A 19,814-nucleotide genomic window follows, 5' to 3' on the forward strand; every position below is an offset into this window, starting at 1 on the left:
TTGCTTATTTATTAAGCACAGGAGGAGTAACTGTGAGCCAGTGCTAACATCAGATCATATTTCTTAAGTTTTGAATATTCTTCCTTATATTTGCAGCGTTTATTATTTCTTCAACAGGGACATAGTTACTAGAAGCTAATTTGATTTCATTGTATGGCTATAGCATTTTGAATAAGTGGTAATCTGTAGCAGCAAAAGGCTTTTAGGTTTGGACTATAAGGATTACTAAATAATGGCTAAGAAATATTGCAATGTAGAGCTTGGAAGGAGACGTGCAGCAAGCAAGCTAAATGGTACCGATGATGAAAATTTTGATGACTCCGGAGACCTGGAGCCGGAGTATGTCATAAAGACTAGAATAAACGAAGATGGTACTATCAGTAATTATTTTGATAAAAGGAAGTTGAGAATTGCGCCTAGGTCCACTCTTCAATTTAAAGTAGGACCGCCATTTTATAGTGGGGGAAGATTTCGAAACCTAAGATGTGTTGAGACTGGTGAGCTTATGAATTTGAAACTACTACAAAGAATTGATAGAGGATTTGATAACATTGGTGACGACTGGGTAGGATATAAAAGGAACTACTTTACTTTAGTTGCTGCTTTTACAATTGACGGTTGGGACTATAAAAAATTTCTAAGCCACTCATTTACAATAGATGCACTCCCGGCAAATGATGAAACTGTTGAAGGTAGTGATATATGTTTCAATGTGAGGAAATATAGTGATCTACATTCTGATAGAACATTGCCTGTAGAGTATTTTGCAGTTAAGATAAGAGCAACTGATGACCATGATAATGATATCCCGCTAGTGCAACATACGGCGAAGAGAGATAAAGGGCCTCAATTTTCACCAGATATATGCCCTATTATTCCATCCCCACTACCAAATCATCAAGTAATTAGAGAAGCATCAAACGTGAGGAATATTGTTAAAAAGCAAAAATTCGATCCAACTTTTCATTTTTATCGCAATAAAGAGCTGAACAATTATCCGATAGATACAATATTGGGCCTGTATCCTGATAATTGCATAAAGAAAGTTGCCCGTTTTGAAAGAGTTCAATTTTCTGCATCTAACAATGTTGATAAGCATTTTGATCAAAATAGATTTTTCAAGTTACATGTCATGTTTGGAGTTGCAGTTACCGAATCATCACTAATAAATTCAGAATTTTTACAATCGGAAGAATCCAAAGAAATATTTGAAAATACATCTGAACCGTTTGAATTGCCAAATGGCAGAAAATACATATTTCTTCATATTGAGGAGATGGAAACACCGGCCCTAATTATTAGAGGTAGGTCACCATCTAATTATACACCGGCTAATTACTCTCCCCCAAAAAAAATAATATTTGATGAAGTCTCATCTCCGACAAATGGTAGTAGCCCGTCTCCAGTTAAAAATGTTGGTATCATTAGCATAAAAAATAGGTCGAGACAGAAGGAGCAAAATAAGAGGAAGAGGGGAAATGCATCACTAAATAACAACTACAATAATTGCCAGAGACCTGCCAAAAGAAAGGCTTGTGTAAGAAATGCAAATGAGTCTGGGTTCAATTTCACTGATGACAATAGCTATGTGAAAGTAGATAGATACTCAAATGAGGTAGATTTAACTTCCCAGAACATTGATTCATCAGTTTTAATAGATAAAAGTGCATTGGAAGCTATCATTGAGTACAATGCGCTGCATTATAACCTGGCTGAGAACCCACAAAAGAATAATAAGAAACCTGTGTTTACTATCAATAGTAAGCCTGTCAAGAGTGCTATAAAAATCGATGCAACACAAGTCGCTATGGAGGTGTGTTTAGAAGAAAATAAATTAGAAAATACCGCTCAGTTTGATCCGTCGCTGTCTGAAATGCATTCATTGTCAACCAGATATTGTACAGGACTTAGTAAAAGTGGTAGGAAGAGGTCGAAAAATTCAGTAAAGCCAACATCAACCAATCTGTCAATAAATATGAGAGACTTGGAAGTACGTCCTACAATGAAATCCTTCACAGATCCAGGAATGAAAATCGGTTCACTATTAATGACATCCAACAGAGTTGACCATCTCTCTCAGCCAGACTTGCCACAGTCTGTTGAGACAGGTCTTGAGCATTGCCTATATAAAGAAACGGACGATAATTTCAGCAGAGAAGGAAGTATATTGACATCTGAAGAAAATAATCTTCCATTTTTGGAAAACAATACATCGTTTGTTCAAAATTCGTTGTGTTTCACGGAGCATCCTTTTGTATTTGATAGAGGTGCGGAACGAAGCTCGACATCACATTCCAATGCACCAAGAACATTCTCGAGATTAATTGAGGGTACTATGATAACAAACAGCTATCAAGCTATGGAAGGAAAATTAGTGGATCTCTTAATGAATTCCGATTCACCTATTGAACCCACGATGGAACCTTTTCCTTATGATCAGGCAGCACCACCCTTATATGACACTGATGATGCCATATAATAATTTTAAGGAGTGTTTCAACTCTCAGTATCTATGAAAGTTATTAGTTTAGTTTACCAATTGTTCATTATTCGGGATCTCTAACGTGCGTGGATTGCGGGAGATTTTAATTGCATTTCTCAAAATGGTCAAGCATTTCTTTGAACAATTGAAGTTAGCCGAGTATGTACAGATTCATAGAAATAACTGATATCATATACAGGAGATATGTCGTTCATACTTCAATATATCTACTTCTGTCTTACTTAAAACTGTACTCCCATTGAGGAGGATCTTTACTTAATATCTAATGTAGCAATTTAGACAAGTTTGAAGTTGTGGTAATCTTGAACGCAATGCCATCATACAATATTCTAACAGATAATAGGAAGTCGAAATAGGTGCCAAAGTAGTAGTAGAGCAGATATTTCTGTTACTATCTTCTCCTTTGTATCCTGAATAAGTGGTAAAGTGCTGTAACAGATTTTTTGAATTGGTGTTGTCTTAGCGTCTTTGAAGTGTGGAGGAATATTTGCTCTTTTTCAAATCTAAGTATTGTTATTTCCAGCTTAAAAGATACGCTGTTCTGGAATTAGTTTTCTAGTGAATATGATTTGTTATTGTCACGTCTAATTAATTCTTCATGCTGTTGATGTACTTTTTAATTCCATTCTTTCTGATCAAAATTACAGTCGGGTCTATACTAATTTGAAATATTTTCAATATTTTTCTTATTTTTCTAAGATTCGGTACTATTGGTGTCTGTTTTTATGCAAATATGTTGCGCATATACGCTGACGCCTTGAATTGTAATTTTAATTATCGCGGCTAATTAAAGAAATATCCCAACCCAATGGTTAAACGTATAGCACATTACTGTCATTTGGATTTTATGTCATTGATCTGTACCCCAGAACGTGTGGGCTAAGTCAGCCTTTTCTTTGTTAAAAATTATAAGAGGTGTGTACATAATTTACCATGTTGATTTATAGCTCCTACGGAGCCCTTGGGTGAAATCTGTAGCTAGTCAGAGTTTATTCATTTGATGTAATAACAATTAAGGCTGCTTGTGAAGTAACATAGATGGTTCCAGTAAATAAGAGTGAGTTCGGATTATATTAAGAAATATCTTGTTCAAAAAGATTGTCTAACGATGAGGCATCTTTTATAACTAGATGAAAGGTTTCTGAAGTTTTTGTATCTTCAGCAAGAACAATATAGTAACAAAAAATAATACAACACATGTTAGAAATTGAATTTTTTTAAAGAAGTAATGTGTTTTGTTATTCGGTTATTATCTCGAGGCTTTGCATTTTTCAGTAGCATAAAAGTATTAAAAGTATGGCCTCAGTATCTGAACAAATTTATGTGCCTTTTACACACAATACTAAACTTAATCAGAGAGAAGATATTTATCGCAAACTGCAAAGTGTTAATCAGGTCATCTAATAAATTTGTTTTTAATTTCTTTTATGCAGATTTTGTTCATCAAATTTTCAACTACTTCCTAAATCGAATTGTTAGAAAATATAAGTAAAAATAGCAGCTAATACACAGTGGTTATTGACAGCAATATTATTAGTATACATGATATTGATTACTTTAACTGTGAGTAAATTAAGAAGCTCATTGCTTTTCCAAGATGACCAAATTTTTGGTACTAAAATGTATGTGGATGTTGTTAAGAATTCTATATTTTAGAAGCTCATATGTTTCGAAATCGAATAACTGTCGAGTATTTTCAAAGTATGAAGCGTTTATCTTTAGTTGATAATATGATATTTATGAAAAATATATTGTCCTTTCAGATTCTACAATTTACCAATAGAATATTTATTTTCGATCCATAGTTACGCTTAATTTGACCAAACTCAATCTAAATAATTATTGAAAGCAGTTACAAATATTAGTGGACACATGTAAAAGATATGTGATATACAACATCCGCTTCGATTCGTGCATATTTAACTTGACAATCTCTCCTTTCTAAAACAGTTTGAGTATTTAATTATATTATCGTGTCGAGGTTAACCAATATCTACTGGTTATGTAAATCTTGTCATACACTACAAAAAACTGACATAAGTTATATGGTTTTATTAGTTGGTGGCACTGTAGTAATCTGAGGAGCGGACTTTGAATCACCAAGAAGTATCTTATTAATACTCATTAGTACTTCAACTATCGAATCAGAATCGCATGAAATACCATTTCCTAGTCTAATCACATTCCTTGTGTTATCTAGTTTAATGAGACTAGGAGTTCCATCCCTTTTTTTCATTTCTAGCATAAAAATTTCATTTCTAACTTGATGGATTAGTGGATAAGCTGATGATTTTGTTGTAATGTGTTCATCTTGAGAGAAATGGACATAAAATTGAATCTTCTTCTTCCCATTAATTGAAACCTCCTTCAATTCCAATATCAGGGTAATTTTGTAGCCTAACTCAGGGTTGAAATATACTAATTGATATTCACTCAAATTATGAAGACCTAACGTGATAGATGTAGAAGTTCTGGTTGAATCTGATTCTTCTTTTGCATTTTCTAATCTTTCCTCTTTATTTGATTCATCAAGAATTTCTTTCAGGCAACAGAAAAGTGGTGAAGTAAACTGCAAATAGCTAAAAATAAATTGATATTCGAATTGCTGGTTATCGATAAAGGGTTGGATGATATGCTGCGGATTTTTATCTGATAATTTCACTGTCAGGTTTTTTATTGTTTGTTCATTTGTGATGATGTTTATAGTACAGTCTTTATCGTCAGTCGAGGACTTTAGGTACTTGAATGTAACTTCGTTGGGTTTTAATGAAATAATCTTGAAGTGGTCAGATGCAAAGTTCTTGTGTAGACGTTCCACAACATCAGTTAAAACAACTAATTGCATTAGTTTTTGTCTGAAAAGTGTCAAATACTGAACAATTTCATTTAGATTTGTAAAGGTTTCAGCCAAGTAAAAAGCTAATGGTTCTCGTTCCACAAAATTAATCAATAGATCATCACACTGGCAATGGAATGCCATTGTACTTCTTTTGAATTTTCCATACAGTCTTATCTCAAACTTTTTGTAATCCATTCTCAAAAACATAGTGCTTTCAAGAATGCCACTAAGGGCTTTAGATCCCTCTAAGAAGGATTCCAACTCTATGGTAATTAATGATATGTGATGATAATTTTCAATGCTATGAGGTACCTTGTCATCCACCTCATCCTCTAATAGATGTTTTGGTAGTGAGTTCACAATCAAATCAGGAGAACAAACTTTATTACGTGTCTTCAAATGATTTAATGAGTCAATCAAAGTATGGTTAATAATCCTGTTCAAAGTACTCTTCTGTAGTGAGATGATTTTCTTATAGGTTATACTTTCTAATTTCAATGAGAGGACATTGGTTGTATCTAAATATTGTACTTTCCATTTGCCACTTGTAGATATTATTTTACCAATGCGCTTTTCTATAATACACGATGAATTAGATGACACAATTGTCAAAATTAAGTACCAGTTTACAGGCCAAGACGCCAATCTAATGAACATATCGTTTTGTAGTAAATTGGTTTTAATCTCTTCTGAGTTGACAGAGGTTGCTATTGGATTATCCAATTTGATTACCTTACTACATACCCAACCTGTTTTATCAAACATGTTTCGTATAATGTGGACAATCTTATCTAATTTGAGTCTTTGTAATACAGAAGTTAGGTCTTCGGGTGTTTCCGCTCTGTTTATTTGAGAAACATACTCAAGCAAAAGTGGGGAAGGATTCTTGAAATAAAATACGCCGCTAACAAGATCGATTTTAAGCTGTATTGGAGCAGTTGATAAGCAAGTAGTGGGTAATTGAAATAATAATACACTTGGATCCTCTTCATCTTCCTGAAATACACCTCTAGATAGTAAATCTGCTCTAATTAGCCTAGAATGGTTGAACATAATCTCATCTAATATTGCCTCAACATTTCCGACAACGTGTGTATAAACTAGTGGCATATGCATCGATTGCTTGGCATTTTCGTTATCCCATTTGAGAACTAAATCCTCGGACTTCCTGTCAACACCAATAATTATCTTTGTCTTATTTCCTAGCTTCCCGTTTCTCCAGTATTTCATTACTATTAAACTCTTCTTGGCATTGTAACTATGCACCAGGTTCCCGCCAGAAAATTTACCATCATTTTCCAAATTTAACAGCTCTAGATGAATCATGTAAAGCTGTAAAGTAAGAACGTAACGATGTAGTAAGCTGTACAAGGAGTATAATGGTTTCTTATTTCTTAGTAAGACATCATTGATAATCTTTTCAAGCCTTGGTTTATTGAATAAACTATCTGTACCAGCAAATAATAACTTGAAATCAACAAAGAAAAAAGGTGAGTGTCTATCAATAGTGGAGAGTTGAATTTCAAATTCGCCTGGAACAGTGATATATACTCTTCCATCTCTAATTTCATAGTTGTTGAATTGTTTTGGAATGTCGATCGATGAAATTTTTATCATCACAATTATGTTGAGATCCTTTAATCTTTGCATAATAAGTTTTGTGGGTATTCTTAATTGACCATTCACGGTCTCATATTCATTGTTTTCTCCACTCAGCTTAAAATCGTGGGTAGGTAAATTTGGTCTTCCCAATGTAAGAACTTCAAGTGCCGTTACAAGATCGACATTGGGCAATTTTGCATTTGTTGTAGACTCCAGAGTGGATTTCAGTGCCCAGATGCAATTATTGACTGTCATATTTGTACCTCTAAACCAGTTTAGTAAATCAATCATTATATTGAAGTTGTTTTCCTTTATAGTCCGGCACCATTTTATCAGCACGTACAACTTCAGAAATTGGTTCCTAATAAATATCAGCAGATTCAAAAATCTCATCTTTCTAGCAGTTGAAGTATCTGCTGTATTCATGTGAACTGTTGTTTTCATATATTGAGAAATCTCCTTTACTGTATATACGGTTAGATTCCTTATTATCATAGACAAAGGCATTTGATTAATCTCTACATGAGGAATGGGTGGAGGTGAGTTTGTTGAGTCCTCCTGGTTAACATCTTCCACCGTATTGACAGGGCTTTTAAGCCCTATATTGGCATTTGTCTTTGGAATAGGTGCTTGTTCAACTACCTCCATTTCATTCTTGCCATTCATAGCTACTTCGCTCGGTGTTACTCCTGGTGCAGCTCTCGTCCCATTCATGCCTGTGTTGTGCTATTATATTGAATGGAATGAGTTTTTATTCATTCAAAAATAGGCCAACGTCCTAAACTGTTCTGATTGACTTTCTTTACTATATCTATCAATTACCTTTATAGTCTCTCTCTAATTGAGTTGAGGTTTGCTGAATTCGTAACCTGAACAGCCTATCTCTATTAGAATAGAACAACAATCGTATTCCTAGAAGAGACACACACTAGGACTTGTCCTTGAAACAAGTTGCAAAAATCTCTAAATCCTTTCACAATTGGCAACCGATCTCTCCTCTGTGCCTGTGTTATTTCTATGTCCCTCTATCCTTCTATCTTTTTCTTTTCAGTCCCGGCTTCAATTTCTATTTCTATCGTTAAAACTCCAGAAACGGCCTGAAGAGGGCTTTTTTTTCCTTTCCTCCCCAGTTTTATTGGCAAGAACAATTCAGCAACCGTGACCAATGCCTGCTGAACCTCGAATTACCAACGCTGGCTATTTATACCCTAGATATAGTCAGCGGCTCCGTCTTTATTGTTCCGCCATAACTTATCAGTTCTGGAATAGCCTTCGACCACCAGAGGTCTGCTCGCCAGAAATTTTTTTCACTTTTATTAAAGGCGGTGGCCTTTGACCGCTTACACGTGGTCTATTAACTATGTAGTGTGTCGTGATGTCGGCGATGGCCATACTACGGGCTACCTGCAAGCTGGTGGTACTACACAGCGATGAGCCTACTGTTCTCCAGGATGAGTGTAATAACTTGAGTGTAATCATGGGTATTATGTAACCTTTTAGAAACTGTGCGTTTCCAGCTTTACAGTGGTACCCCCCTTTTCAATGGCTGTTACGGGGCGATGATTCTCAAGAGTTTTTAGCAAATACACAGCTATCCTTTATAATCGATTTCTTGCCATGTCTCAGGTTTTTATGCTAATGAAGTGGTTGAGTGGATTACCTTACCTTACCATTGTTGCCATGGATTTGCTCGGCCTATCTTCGTTTAAGGGATTGTTTACAGTTTGTTTCTTTTTTTGGGAGATCACACATTGATTTGGAAGTTTTATAGCATATAAAGTTTAACATACACAAATTTATTCATAAAAGGGACCTGGCAGCTGGACTTTAAACAAGAACTACTCTTTTGAAGATACTGAGTTTTGATAGGACAGTGTTAAAGTTAGATTATGGAGGATTATGTCTCGCCCTATATGGGTTTAAAGAAGTCCAATACGTCTTTATACAAGGCTGATCCAGCTCACCCTAAACTGTCTGAGGTTAATTCTGTCTCAAGTTCACCAGCAAGGAGCTTAGAAGAACTGAGTGTAGCTGATTCCAACGAGGGAAAGGATTCTCTTCAAGTCAATGATAGCTCAGACTTGAACCCCGAGAATAAGTCGAGAAGCCCCACATTTTTTGACTCAATGGTGCCAGCTTTCCTGCATAGGAAAACTGTAGTTACTACAAATGGTTCCACATCGAACTCTGGATCAGACGCGGCCACTTTCAGCAAGAGCACATTTGCCAATGGCTACCATTCTTCAGATTTATTTGCAGACTCGAAATATCACTATGCATCAGACAAAAGAGATGAGGCATTCCATGCTATTTTCAGGTCAATTCCAAGCACTGATAGACTAATAGATGATTTCGGTTGTCTGATGCACAAATCACATACTTATAACGGTAGGATTTACATCTCCGAGAACCACCTGTCGTTCAACTCGTCCTTTGTGGACTGGATGAACAAGGTTACTATTCCCTTGGTTGATATCAAGCACATTGAAAAGACCTTATCATCATCAATTGGAGGAACCATAACACAAGCTATCACTATAGAGGGAGCAGACGACAGCATCTATGTGTTGACAGGATTCATCTCCACGGATGTGACATTTGATATACTAATGACTGTTTGGTCAGAAAGAAATAAGATACATCAGGACAATACCAACGTGGTTGTCCCTAAGATTGTACACCCAGAAAAGGTGGGAGCCGCCGAGGTCAATGGATTAAGTGCAAGTAATCTGACCTCTAGAAGATCATCCACATCATCATCACCGTTGCAAAAGCTTATTGATGGTCCATTATTTATTGATAACTCTGGAACGCTGAAACGTAGTTTCCAAAGGTTGTTGACTACTCCTGATAATGTAGGGAACCTTAACAATAACGATGATATCATTAATAAAGCTATTCTCTCTATTGATGAAACTGAATTAGTTACGGACAATGTCAATGAGTCCTCAGGTAGTTCGTCTGATACTGAAGGAGAAGGTTCGGCGGATTTTGTACAAGATTACAAGATTACCAAGGAACTGCGTGTTCATAAACTTAAGCCATCATGTCCGATAGTATACAATGGCCCATTGTATTTCAAGAAGACTGAATTCGACTATTCTCCGGAAGATAATGACGAACACGTTCTTAAGGAGATTACGTTAGATGCTCCCCCAGGTCTGGTATTTGAAATTATTTTCAGTGAGACTGAGCCATCATTTCACAATCAATATCTGAAAGAACTGGACTCTTCAAGTATTTCTGAATTTGGGTCTTTTGACAAAATTGAAAATGAGAGAGGCTTCACATATATTAAAGCACTGAATTACTCTGTTGGACCCAAGTCTACTAAATGTGTTGTACTTGAGAAACTTATAAGTAAAGACTATAAAAATGCAATTAATGTGGTTGTGGAAACAAAGACGCCCAATGTCCCAAGCGGAAACAATTTCTCCACAAAGACAAGGTATATGTTTAGATGGAATGATGCTACAAGCTGTAGCATGAAAATATCATATTGGGTAGAATGGACAGGTTCAAGTTGGATAAAAGGTATGATAGAATCCTCCTGTAAAACAGGACAGATTGAAGCAGCTGACGTGATAGAAAAATTGTTAAGAACATATTTGAAGGAGAATTCTATTGATGAAGTCGTAACTCTTGCCGAAGAAACTGAAACAAAGGAAAAGCAAAAGTTAAATGGCAATGATGGTGGTGCACCAAAGGATGAAAAAACTACCTCAACTACAAAGAAAACCGAGATAACTGTAAAAAAGACTCCTCCAACTGTGAAATGGTTTACTTGGATATTAATTGGTTTACTAGTTACAGTTATTGTCCTACTACTATTAAATTTAACTGCCACCTTTTCCTTGCAAAAGAAAATCGATAAGCTATTAATACATTCTATAAGTTCTGAAGCATTAAAGTCTTCACATTTGCTTGATGTTCCAGCTGGAAGAAAAAATATACTAGAAAGTAGTAACGGTTTTGAGAGAGAGCTTCTCCTTTTATTAAAGGACTTCGCAAGACGCAGAGACGATATCCAGGACCTGAATCCCGAAATGATATCCAGAATATATTCAATAATAAGAAACTGGAACGTTTGATGATGTTAGATAATAATAAATGCATTAGTGTGTTATATTAGTGGTATATGAATACAAAATACTCACGGTAAGTGTTTGTTTTGTTCATTATGAAATTAGGGACGAATTTTTTTATTCATGCTTTAAGTTTTGTCTAGAATGTGGGTGTGTTATGATAGAGTCGGTAGATCAGGATAAAATGTATTTGAGACATTTCTGACTTCTTGGGAACCATTAGGTGCTCTACCCATAAAACTATCCTTCATTAAGTTTATCCTTTCGTTGAAATTTTCGTTCTTGTGCAGGCTAGTTTTGTGCTGCATTGAATGTCCTGTACAACCTCTTTCTGTGTAGTAGTCATGCAATAAGGCATCCATCCTATTGTTATGCTTATACGAAATTGGACTAGCAATATTATTTGCCAGTGAGACTTTGTGCCTTTCGTACATGGCATCGAGCTCTGTTTTCAATTCTTCCATTATCTTCAATATATGGGGTACTTCCAACCGCAGAAGCTGTTTGTATTCTTGGACGTATAGTTTACTATCATTATCCAATCCAGTGCTAGTTGACCTTATAGTTGGATGATTGGGAAGCTTATTTGTGCAGAGGTCCACATATCGAAAATAATAGAAGTATGATAAAGACTTGTCACCACGTTGAAAACATTCCGACGCATTATTCAGCAAGGTGACGCATGTCTTCAGGTACAGATGGAGTGGGATGTTTGGATTGAACTCAAATTCGCGAGCCTCTTGCCCAAGTTGTTGTGTACTCTTCATTCCAATTTTGACCTACCGACCAGTCCAAATTCAGAATAAATTCAAAGTCCTCAAAGTAGAACCTCTAATTACCAATTGAATCGTTCACAGAACTACCTACCACTCGTGAGATATAGGTCGGGACAATTATGTCAATTATATTGTTCAATTTTTCATTGAATTCAGGGATTGATCATAAAATTCAGAGAAATATAATAGAGAGCATGAACGTAACTCCGCAATTATTAAAAATAGTGTCAGAAAATGCAAGTATATCTGCTCAGATGAATCTTTATTACTGTAACGAATACGAAAACTCATCGATGATCATCTCATCGCTCATTCGATTTTTTTTTCATTTCTCTTAACAAATCGACGCACAACAAACAAATGCGATGTAATCGAAAAAAAAAATTTTCACATTCATACTTTGACCAGGTTCGCATTGATGAGTTACAGTTGGCACATTGACGATGCACGCTAACTAAGGCTTGAATACATTAGCTGTTCAGAGATGCCGTTATGGTTTAGTGAGGAGGATCTTGGCTTGTCAAGTACCACAGAGGTTCTTAATTTAGAGTCTAAACATCCCCTGTACTGTGCGCAGGAGTACTCATTGATTAAACTTCATTGCACAGATTTTTTTTTCTTCAATTATATATTCATAGCTTGATTTATATTATTTGGCATTTGAAATTCGTATTAACCTTGTTCTTATTGTAACTAGTTGTACACATTCTCAAGTTTGGTGAGTGGAAATAATCAAGGTTCGAGTTCAGTTAAGATTTTGAAAAAATAACGGGTAAGCTGTGCCTTGAATAAAATAAAAGATCAACTTCATCAGAGCTAAACAGTTGTAATTACTTTATAATACATAATATATTTACCTGCCAAGGTTGAACGACAGTGGTAGAAAGTATGATGTTGTCTAGGGTATCCGCGAGATTGCCAAGATGCTTGATTGCCCATTCGCGGCGACTCTATAGCATGACTCCGCAATTTGATGAAAGTGAGATGTTTGGTGAGAAACTGGAAGGTAAGCCATACAAGGCCAAGAGATTGAACAAATTTGATTACGACTGGACCAAAGATGTGAAACATCAAGCCTCTCAGGAGGAGATTGAGTCGCGCTATGTGAAGATGATGAAACTTAACGCTATTTTCAAGGGATTAGGGTTGTTTGTCTTAATTGGTGGTGGAGCAACACTGTACCTAAGTTGGCCTAATATAAAAAGCAAATATATAATGCTAGGTAAGAGCAATCAACTACCTAGCGATGGCTCTGAGGCTATTTTTGCCAAGAAAGAGCCCGTTTTGGTAGGGAATGTATCCAAAGAAGGCACACATGTTCTGATGTTTGGACAGATGAATAAGTCAACCATCCCCAAAGCTATTAAAGAAGCATTCAACAAGGAACTAAAAGATCTCATTATCTTAGATGATAAGAAAAAATGTCTAGGTGTTGATCAAGCAGGTAATTTAGTTGATATACTCTCCGATGATGTTATTTTAAGAGGACAGAAGCTTGAACAATTGAAATTATCCGGTAAGACTATTTATGCATTGAACAAAGACGGTAAGATTTTGATAATACCTGTGGGGCACATTGATAATTTGTCCAAATATTTGGACTACCATAGATCTTGGCTGTTCCCTTGGCGTAAGTACCCGGTTTACAATAACCAAATTGATATTAATCATGTATTTAATACTAGGAAAGGTGAGAAAAAGATTTCTCAGTTTGATGTTGGTAAAGATCATTTAGTCCTAATATCTAACCATGGTAAGGCCTATACCTGTTCGACTGATGGATCGGATGGAAATAAAGAGTCATTTGGTCAATTCGGGATTCCCTATTTTTCAAAATTTGATACCTTTCCAGTAGCGCACGAACTCCATGAAATTGAAATGCTAAATAACTCATTCGACCAATCAGGCAAAGTCATCAGCAAGTCCATCGAACAAGTTGCATGTGGAGACTATCACACATTAGCCAGAGACTCGTTAGGAAACTTGTATAGTTTCGGATGGAATAGGTTCGGTCAATTGGCTATGCCAATTTCATATAAATCTGAATCAATTCCTTACCCAAAGATTATCAATGGTGCATTCAACGCCCATTTCCCTGGGGCAAATGCGCTGGATATAAAATGCATAGATTTGAATTGCAGTGCTGAAACGTCTTATGTCACAATGAAAGCGTCGCCTAAATCTGGGCATATTGTTGGTGAAAGTAAAAAAGCAATTGACATGAATAAAGAACATTATTTTGCATTTGGTAATGGATTGGAAGGGGAATTAGGCAATGGTATCTATAAAAACTCTCAGCAAGAACCAACCCGGATAAAATTTGAAAACGCAAAACCTGTCGGCGACATTAAAGTGAAGCAGTGGTACACTGGGCCACATCATGTAATTTGCAAACTTGACGATGGTCGTTTGGTAGCATGGGGGAGAAATGATTCCGGTCAATTGGGTATAGGTAAAAAGATTAAGCAAAGCAAACCCACAAATGTACCAGCAGTTCTACTACAAGGACAATCGAAGAAATTATCTGATTTAAGTGAAACGATAATAACTTTAAACCCCAATGAGAGAGTTTTCACTAGTTCATCAACGTCATGTATATATAACTATTAATGTATCTTGTATTTAGCACGATTATAAAAAAAAAATGGCTTAAAAGATTGATTTTTCAGTACACTAGAGGCGCTATAAGAAGGAGAATTGAATGTGATGACATGAATGCTATTCTCTATGAATTAAAAAATTATAAAATATAATACATAAGTATGTGGATAATTGAAGCCTATCTAGTAAAATTTAATGCATCACAGTGTGGTCTTGTCGTGGTTATTATCTGAACCATTTTAGTACGTAGTAGACACCGACCAGAAACAAAAATATTATTAATATGAATATCAATTTATCCTTGAACACACGTTTATTGATGGTTTGGATTGTTTCTTCGGAGACACCCAAAGTCCTTAAGCTACGAGACATTTGATCTTGGACTTTCAGTAGGATTTGGTTTTGTTCCATAATATCATCCAGCGATTGTTGTCCCATTTCCAAGATCATGTCCAGCTGTGCGTTACCTCTCTGGAATATAGATTGTTCCTTCTGCAACCCATCATACATCGGTAGACCATAGTTACTAGAAGTGTTCCCAGGTTGCGATGTGTGGTCATTGGTAGCGGTTCTCCTCTGATTCATCACAGACTCTCCACCGGTCTGTGCATCCAGCGGTGACTCGAACAGCTTACTCCTGGCGTTATTCTCGTTGTATTTCTGCTTCAATTCCTTGAACTTCGCGTCGAAGTCCTTGTGATCCTTCTTCAGCGACACCAACCGCAGCTCGTACTTGGGATCCAGCTGCTCCTCGTCATTACTTCCACCGGCTCTCCGCTTGTCGAAGTGCTGCTTGTACTGCTCGATGGTCTTCTCGAATGCCACCAGCGTCGCGGATATGGAGCCTTGCAAAGAGATCGGCGCTGTCAAGTTATCCTGCTCAAACTTCGCGATATCCTGCTGCAACTGCGTCTTCTGCTTCTGCGCGTGTATATACAGAGCGTTCATTTCAGTCTGCCTATTCCTGTATCTTCAAAAAAACCTGCTTTCTTCTGTCTATTTGCACAAACAAAACTTATATCGCTATTCTTTCCAGCAAGCTGTTGGGCTATTAGTGTAAAAATTTCTGGACTTCTGATTACTGCTTAATGCGTGTCTGTGAACAGGGAAAGTGTTTTACTCTACAACCACAACCCAAAAACGCTGTCTGTGTGAGCTGTGATCTGTATGTAGTCGCATAATAGATGTATGTCCAGGCAGAAGGTAGGGCTATTATGCCTGGAATAAAGTCACAACACAATGGGTTGGACCCGGCCGTTTTATGTTATATCCACCCACACACCACACCCAACAGCAAATTACACTCACATGATCCAGTGCGTACATAACTATACAGAAATGGCTGGTGGAAATGTTCGTACATAGGTATTTTAAGTGGCATTTATTGTTGGGAAGTTTAGTTCTTTGTGCGGGTGGTTCTGTGCAATGGGAAGACGCGTAAGAGGCAGCCTGGGTAGGGGGGATTGTGTGAAAGAATCAAGAGGTTTGTACGGGTGTTTCTCTTGCTTTGGGGTGGGGTGGGGAGAGAGACCAGGAAGACAAATGGATTACGCGTCTTGTGTCTGCAGACGAGCCCAGCCCTCTCTTTGCGCAAAGTGCTGGTTTCGCTGGGTTTCCCAGGTTTTGGGCTAATAGTGTTTGTTGGGTGGAGGGACTAAAATAGTGAAGTCTGGGAACCACCAACAAAATATAGAATGGCTGAGGTTTTGCTAATATATAAAGTGAGAGCTTTTTGTAGAGTCTGTGTCTGGGAAAGGACGTCGAAGGACAGGAACAAGAAGTTACGGATAAAGCTTACAAGTGCGAAAATAGATAATGACACCTTCTACTCCGCCTAGGTCGAGACAGAGAAGGCACGATTCCGGGTCGCTGGAAATGCATGGGTATGGGGACTCTGTGATGGGTACGCCGCAGCGGTCGCAGCTGCTGGCGCCTGTGACGCCATCCACGGTGCAGAAGTTCAAGAGTGTGCCTGCCCTGCAGCCGCAGAAGACTACGTTTAACGGGCTGAAGTCGCCGGAGAGGTCGCCGTTCCCGCTGCAAGGTAGGCGTGGGTCTGTGAAGAGGACGTTTGGTGACGACGCGGGGGCCGGGTGTGACTCCGGGTGTGACTCTCTGCTGGGCGACGCGAGCGGGAAGTATAAGAGCATCACAAAGACGCTGTTTGCGGAGGAGACAGAGCCCCTGTTTCCGCCCGAGACGTCGACGTCACCTTCCCGGTCTTCGTCGCCTCTGCAACTGCCTAAGTTGCAATTGAGCCACATTCGCGATGCAGAAAACGACGAACAGATAAGGAAGATGGCAAAGCAAGTGCCCGGTACTCCCAGTGACAAAGTGATCACTTTCGAGATGGCTCAGGATTGGAATAACGTCTCGAGCAAAGACGGCACGACGAACTCCGACACCGAGGATGATCTCCTGGTGACTAAGAAGCCATTGAAGAACCCGTTCGCATCGGATGATGTTATAGATGAAACAGAGCGCAGAAGAAGACATAACCAACTGCTGAAAGAAAACCCTGAGCTGGAGTCTACGATATCGTACGTGAATAAGAACGGCGAGGTGGTGAAGCAGAGGCACCTGTCTCTAGAGGACCAAATCAGATATAAACCAAGAGCACTATTCACTAAAGAAATTGAAGAACTTAAGAGAGACAAGAAATAGTCCCCATAACAGCTTCACTATTTATTTTATTCCTTTCTTTCAGATTTTCATTTATTCCAGGCTCATCATTTCATTTCATGAATATAATGTGGGATCAGTTTCAATACTAACCTCCCATTCGGACACATATAATTTACTTCATTTCAAACAAAAATGGCTCTCGTAAACCATTTTTCACCATGCATTAATTAATATTATAAATAGACGTTTACTTATCCTTTTTCTTTTAGATTTTTCCTTTTCTTTTCCGCATTATACTAGTACGTAAGTTCTATTTCTAAAGCTAATGGCACCGCATCCGCAAGTAACATCCTGTAGTCACAGCCTTACCTATTCAATGGCTTGCTCGGTAGACGTTATTGCTCAGTTTCCCCATTGTCTTCACGAAATTGCCTTGTCCCCGTCCCAGAAACCCCCGTAGTACCTGCTTTTTTTCATCTAACTTCTAAAAAAAAAAGATTAAAGTTGTCCCGAAGACGTTATTTTTGCTAAACACAAGATCAAGAAAATTAGCGAAGAAATCAGCCCAACTTATTGGGAATATACGAGTCTAATTGTCTTCGAGAGCATCATATTTTGGTTATAGCAAATCGCCAGGATATCATAACTATACAAAGCAAGTCGGTCACAACCAGTGCAGGATCAGGTTGCTACATCCATAATTTTTTTCTGCTAGTCTTGCGATGAAGTTTGGAAGTATATTAACGGGTTTGTTGGCGAGCTCTGCTGTGTATGCTCACGGGACAGATTCACACGGTAGCAAAACGGATAAGGAGAAACTAGATCTAGAGTATTCGCTGCCTGAACTGGTGAAGCTGAACGATAAACTCCCTGCACATTGGAGAACATCAGATGCAACAAAACTGGAAGCAGGCAGATTCATCTTAACGCCTACAAAGAACAGCAAAGGTTCGCTGTGGTTAAAGAAGTCATTCAACTTAGAGACATCATTCACAATTGAGTGGACTTTCCGTGATGTCGGCTTTGAAGGCGATTCAAAAGCAGCTATGGCATTTTGGTTTGTCACAGGATCAAGTGAACAAGAAATTGACGAGACATTGAAGGATAAATCCATGGTCAACGGTCCTTCTAAATTTGATGGTCTTATGTTGCATCTAGATACCAATGAAGTGCATGGGCCAAGTATTAGAGCCCAGCTTAATGACAAGATCACTGCATTTACCCCCGAGATTGTTCATGAGAAATCTTTTGGATCTTGTTTGCTAGCATACCAAGATAGTGCTGTACCAACCACGGCCAGACTGACATACGACAAGGACAATAAGAGCATGTTGAAGTTGCAAATTGACAACAGAGTCTGTTTCCAAACTTTCAAAGTGAAGTTGCCTCAAGGTTTATATAGATTTGGTGTCACGGCAGTTAACGATAACAATGCTGAGTCCTTTGAAATCTTGAAAATGCATGCCTACAACGGTGTTGTTGAGGACTCCTTGATTCCAAATTCCAATCCTATGCCTCAACCAAAATTCGTCACAAAACAAATTGACAAAGATACAGGCAAGGAAAAGATAGTGGAACAGGATATTTTTGACACTAAGAAGGGGAACAGTATCTCAACTTTGGATCTGTACAAGAAGCTGGACAGTGTTGAAGGAAGATTACTTGCCAATGATATTTCTGTATTGGACAAAAAGTTGGATGAACTGATTGGTCTTGAGAAGGAGGCTACTGACTTCATCTTACAGATGGTAGGTCTATTGGACATAATAGTTAAAAAACGTTCAGAAGTGTTTAATCAAAGTGATGAGAACAAAGAACAAGCTGATGCTATTGAAAAGGAGAAGTTTAAGGACTTTTTATCTCTAAATGATAAATTAGAATCTCTATATGAAGAGCAAATACGTATAAGAGAGGCCACCCAAAAAGCTAATAGTAGTAAGCAGGATGTCGATACTTTGCTGTGGAAGATATCCCTGTGGATTTTCCCATTGATTGTGATTATGTTGATCATGACTTACTACACGTTCAAGATCAGACAAGAAATCATCAAGACTAAGCTCTTGTAAGTGGCTAACTTCATCGTGTAAAGATAAGCTTCTCTTCTTGCAAGAACGAACTCATCCACTTAAAATCATGAATGAAGCAGTATCCAATAAATCCGTCCTACCCCCTGATGGATTTTAGTCTGTGTACTGTTATATGAGCATTTTTTATACATATATTGGCATGGGACACCACTACAACGGTATAGTCATCATACTCACTTGCTGTCTACTGAGTGCATTTATAATCACGGTAGCTATTTCCTAGGTATCGTGGTACTTTTCCATATATAAACAGATTATCTATATAGTAATGAGAAAGAAAACAAGACTATATCTCAGTTACAGACAGCATACCTTACCATTAGGGATAATAAAAATGGAAATCAAACCGTTCTATTGCATGTCTTGTAACCATGACCTTCCTAGAATCAGCGATTAATGGTAAGACTGTATAATGTAAGAAAATAGCCGCCAATAGAAACATAGTGAATTTATAGCCGCTGCTACTTCCGTCCTCCTCCCCCCTGCCCCTCCCCACACACATATAAATATATACATACGCGGATAAGCATAAGAAAGCTGGTTGTCACTGTTCCCCACTGCTTTTCTAGAATCTGTAGGCTTCGGTAGCCACATATATTTGGTGTGTAGACGTTTCTATTGACAATCCCCCGTACACCTGCCAACGCAAATACTTCAAATACAACTTGGCTGCTATAAATAAGCATAATATACCGA

At 37.6% G+C, this 19,814-nt stretch overlaps 8 protein-coding genes across 8 annotated transcripts; 5 read left to right on the forward strand and 3 right to left on the reverse strand.

Annotated features, from left to right (window-relative positions):
* Positions 1-232: 232 nt before the first annotated feature.
* NDT80 (transcription factor NDT80) lies at positions 233-2,479 on the forward strand (the record flags this gene model as incomplete). Its single annotated transcript, XM_449338.1, has 1 exon — positions 233-2,479. One exon carries the CDS (start codon positions 233-235, stop codon positions 2,477-2,479), a length of 2,247 nt encoding a protein of 748 aa, XP_449338.1.
* A 2,065-nt stretch (positions 2,480-4,544) lies between these two features.
* Positions 4,545-7,658, reverse strand: RGR1 (Rgr1p; the record flags this gene model as incomplete). The annotated part of the gene is made up of 1 exon (XM_449339.1): positions 4,545-7,658. The coding sequence occupies one exon, from the start codon at positions 7,656-7,658 to the stop codon at positions 4,545-4,547; it is 3,114 nt and encodes a 1,037-aa protein (XP_449339.1).
* Positions 7,659-8,833: 1,175 nt separating this feature from the next.
* LAM6 (Lam6p) lies at positions 8,834-11,035 on the forward strand (the record flags this gene model as incomplete). Its single annotated transcript, XM_449340.2, has 1 exon — positions 8,834-11,035. The coding sequence occupies one exon, from the start codon at positions 8,834-8,836 to the stop codon at positions 11,033-11,035; it is 2,202 nt and encodes a 733-aa protein (XP_449340.2).
* Positions 11,036-11,184: 149 nt separating this feature from the next.
* On the reverse strand, positions 11,185-11,796 carry RFU1 (Rfu1p; the record flags this gene model as incomplete). Its single annotated transcript, XM_449341.1, has 1 exon — positions 11,185-11,796. One exon carries the CDS (start codon positions 11,794-11,796, stop codon positions 11,185-11,187), a length of 612 nt encoding a protein of 203 aa, XP_449341.1.
* Positions 11,797-12,693: 897 nt separating this feature from the next.
* On the forward strand, positions 12,694-14,415 carry FMP25 (Fmp25p; the record flags this gene model as incomplete). The annotated part of the gene is made up of 1 exon (XM_449342.1): positions 12,694-14,415. One exon carries the CDS (start codon positions 12,694-12,696, stop codon positions 14,413-14,415), a length of 1,722 nt encoding a protein of 573 aa, XP_449342.1.
* Positions 14,416-14,631: 216 nt separating this feature from the next.
* Positions 14,632-15,354, reverse strand: BOS1 (Bos1p; the record flags this gene model as incomplete). Its single annotated transcript, XM_449343.1, has 1 exon — positions 14,632-15,354. One exon carries the CDS (start codon positions 15,352-15,354, stop codon positions 14,632-14,634), a length of 723 nt encoding a protein of 240 aa, XP_449343.1.
* An 867-nt stretch (positions 15,355-16,221) lies between these two features.
* Positions 16,222-17,070, forward strand: SIC1 (cyclin-dependent protein serine/threonine kinase inhibiting protein SIC1; the record flags this gene model as incomplete). Its single annotated transcript, XM_449344.1, has 1 exon — positions 16,222-17,070. One exon carries the CDS (start codon positions 16,222-16,224, stop codon positions 17,068-17,070), a length of 849 nt encoding a protein of 282 aa, XP_449344.1.
* A 683-nt stretch (positions 17,071-17,753) lies between these two features.
* On the forward strand, positions 17,754-19,097 carry EMP46 (Emp46p; the record flags this gene model as incomplete). The annotated part of the gene is made up of 1 exon (XM_449345.1): positions 17,754-19,097. The coding sequence occupies one exon, from the start codon at positions 17,754-17,756 to the stop codon at positions 19,095-19,097; it is 1,344 nt and encodes a 447-aa protein (XP_449345.1).
* Positions 19,098-19,814: the final 717 nt, after the last annotated feature.

This window comes from Nakaseomyces glabratus, chromosome L (genome assembly GCF_010111755.1).
Source record: "Nakaseomyces glabratus chromosome L, complete sequence".
Lineage (NCBI taxonomy): Eukaryota > Fungi > Ascomycota > Saccharomycetes > Saccharomycetales > Saccharomycetaceae > Nakaseomyces > Nakaseomyces glabratus.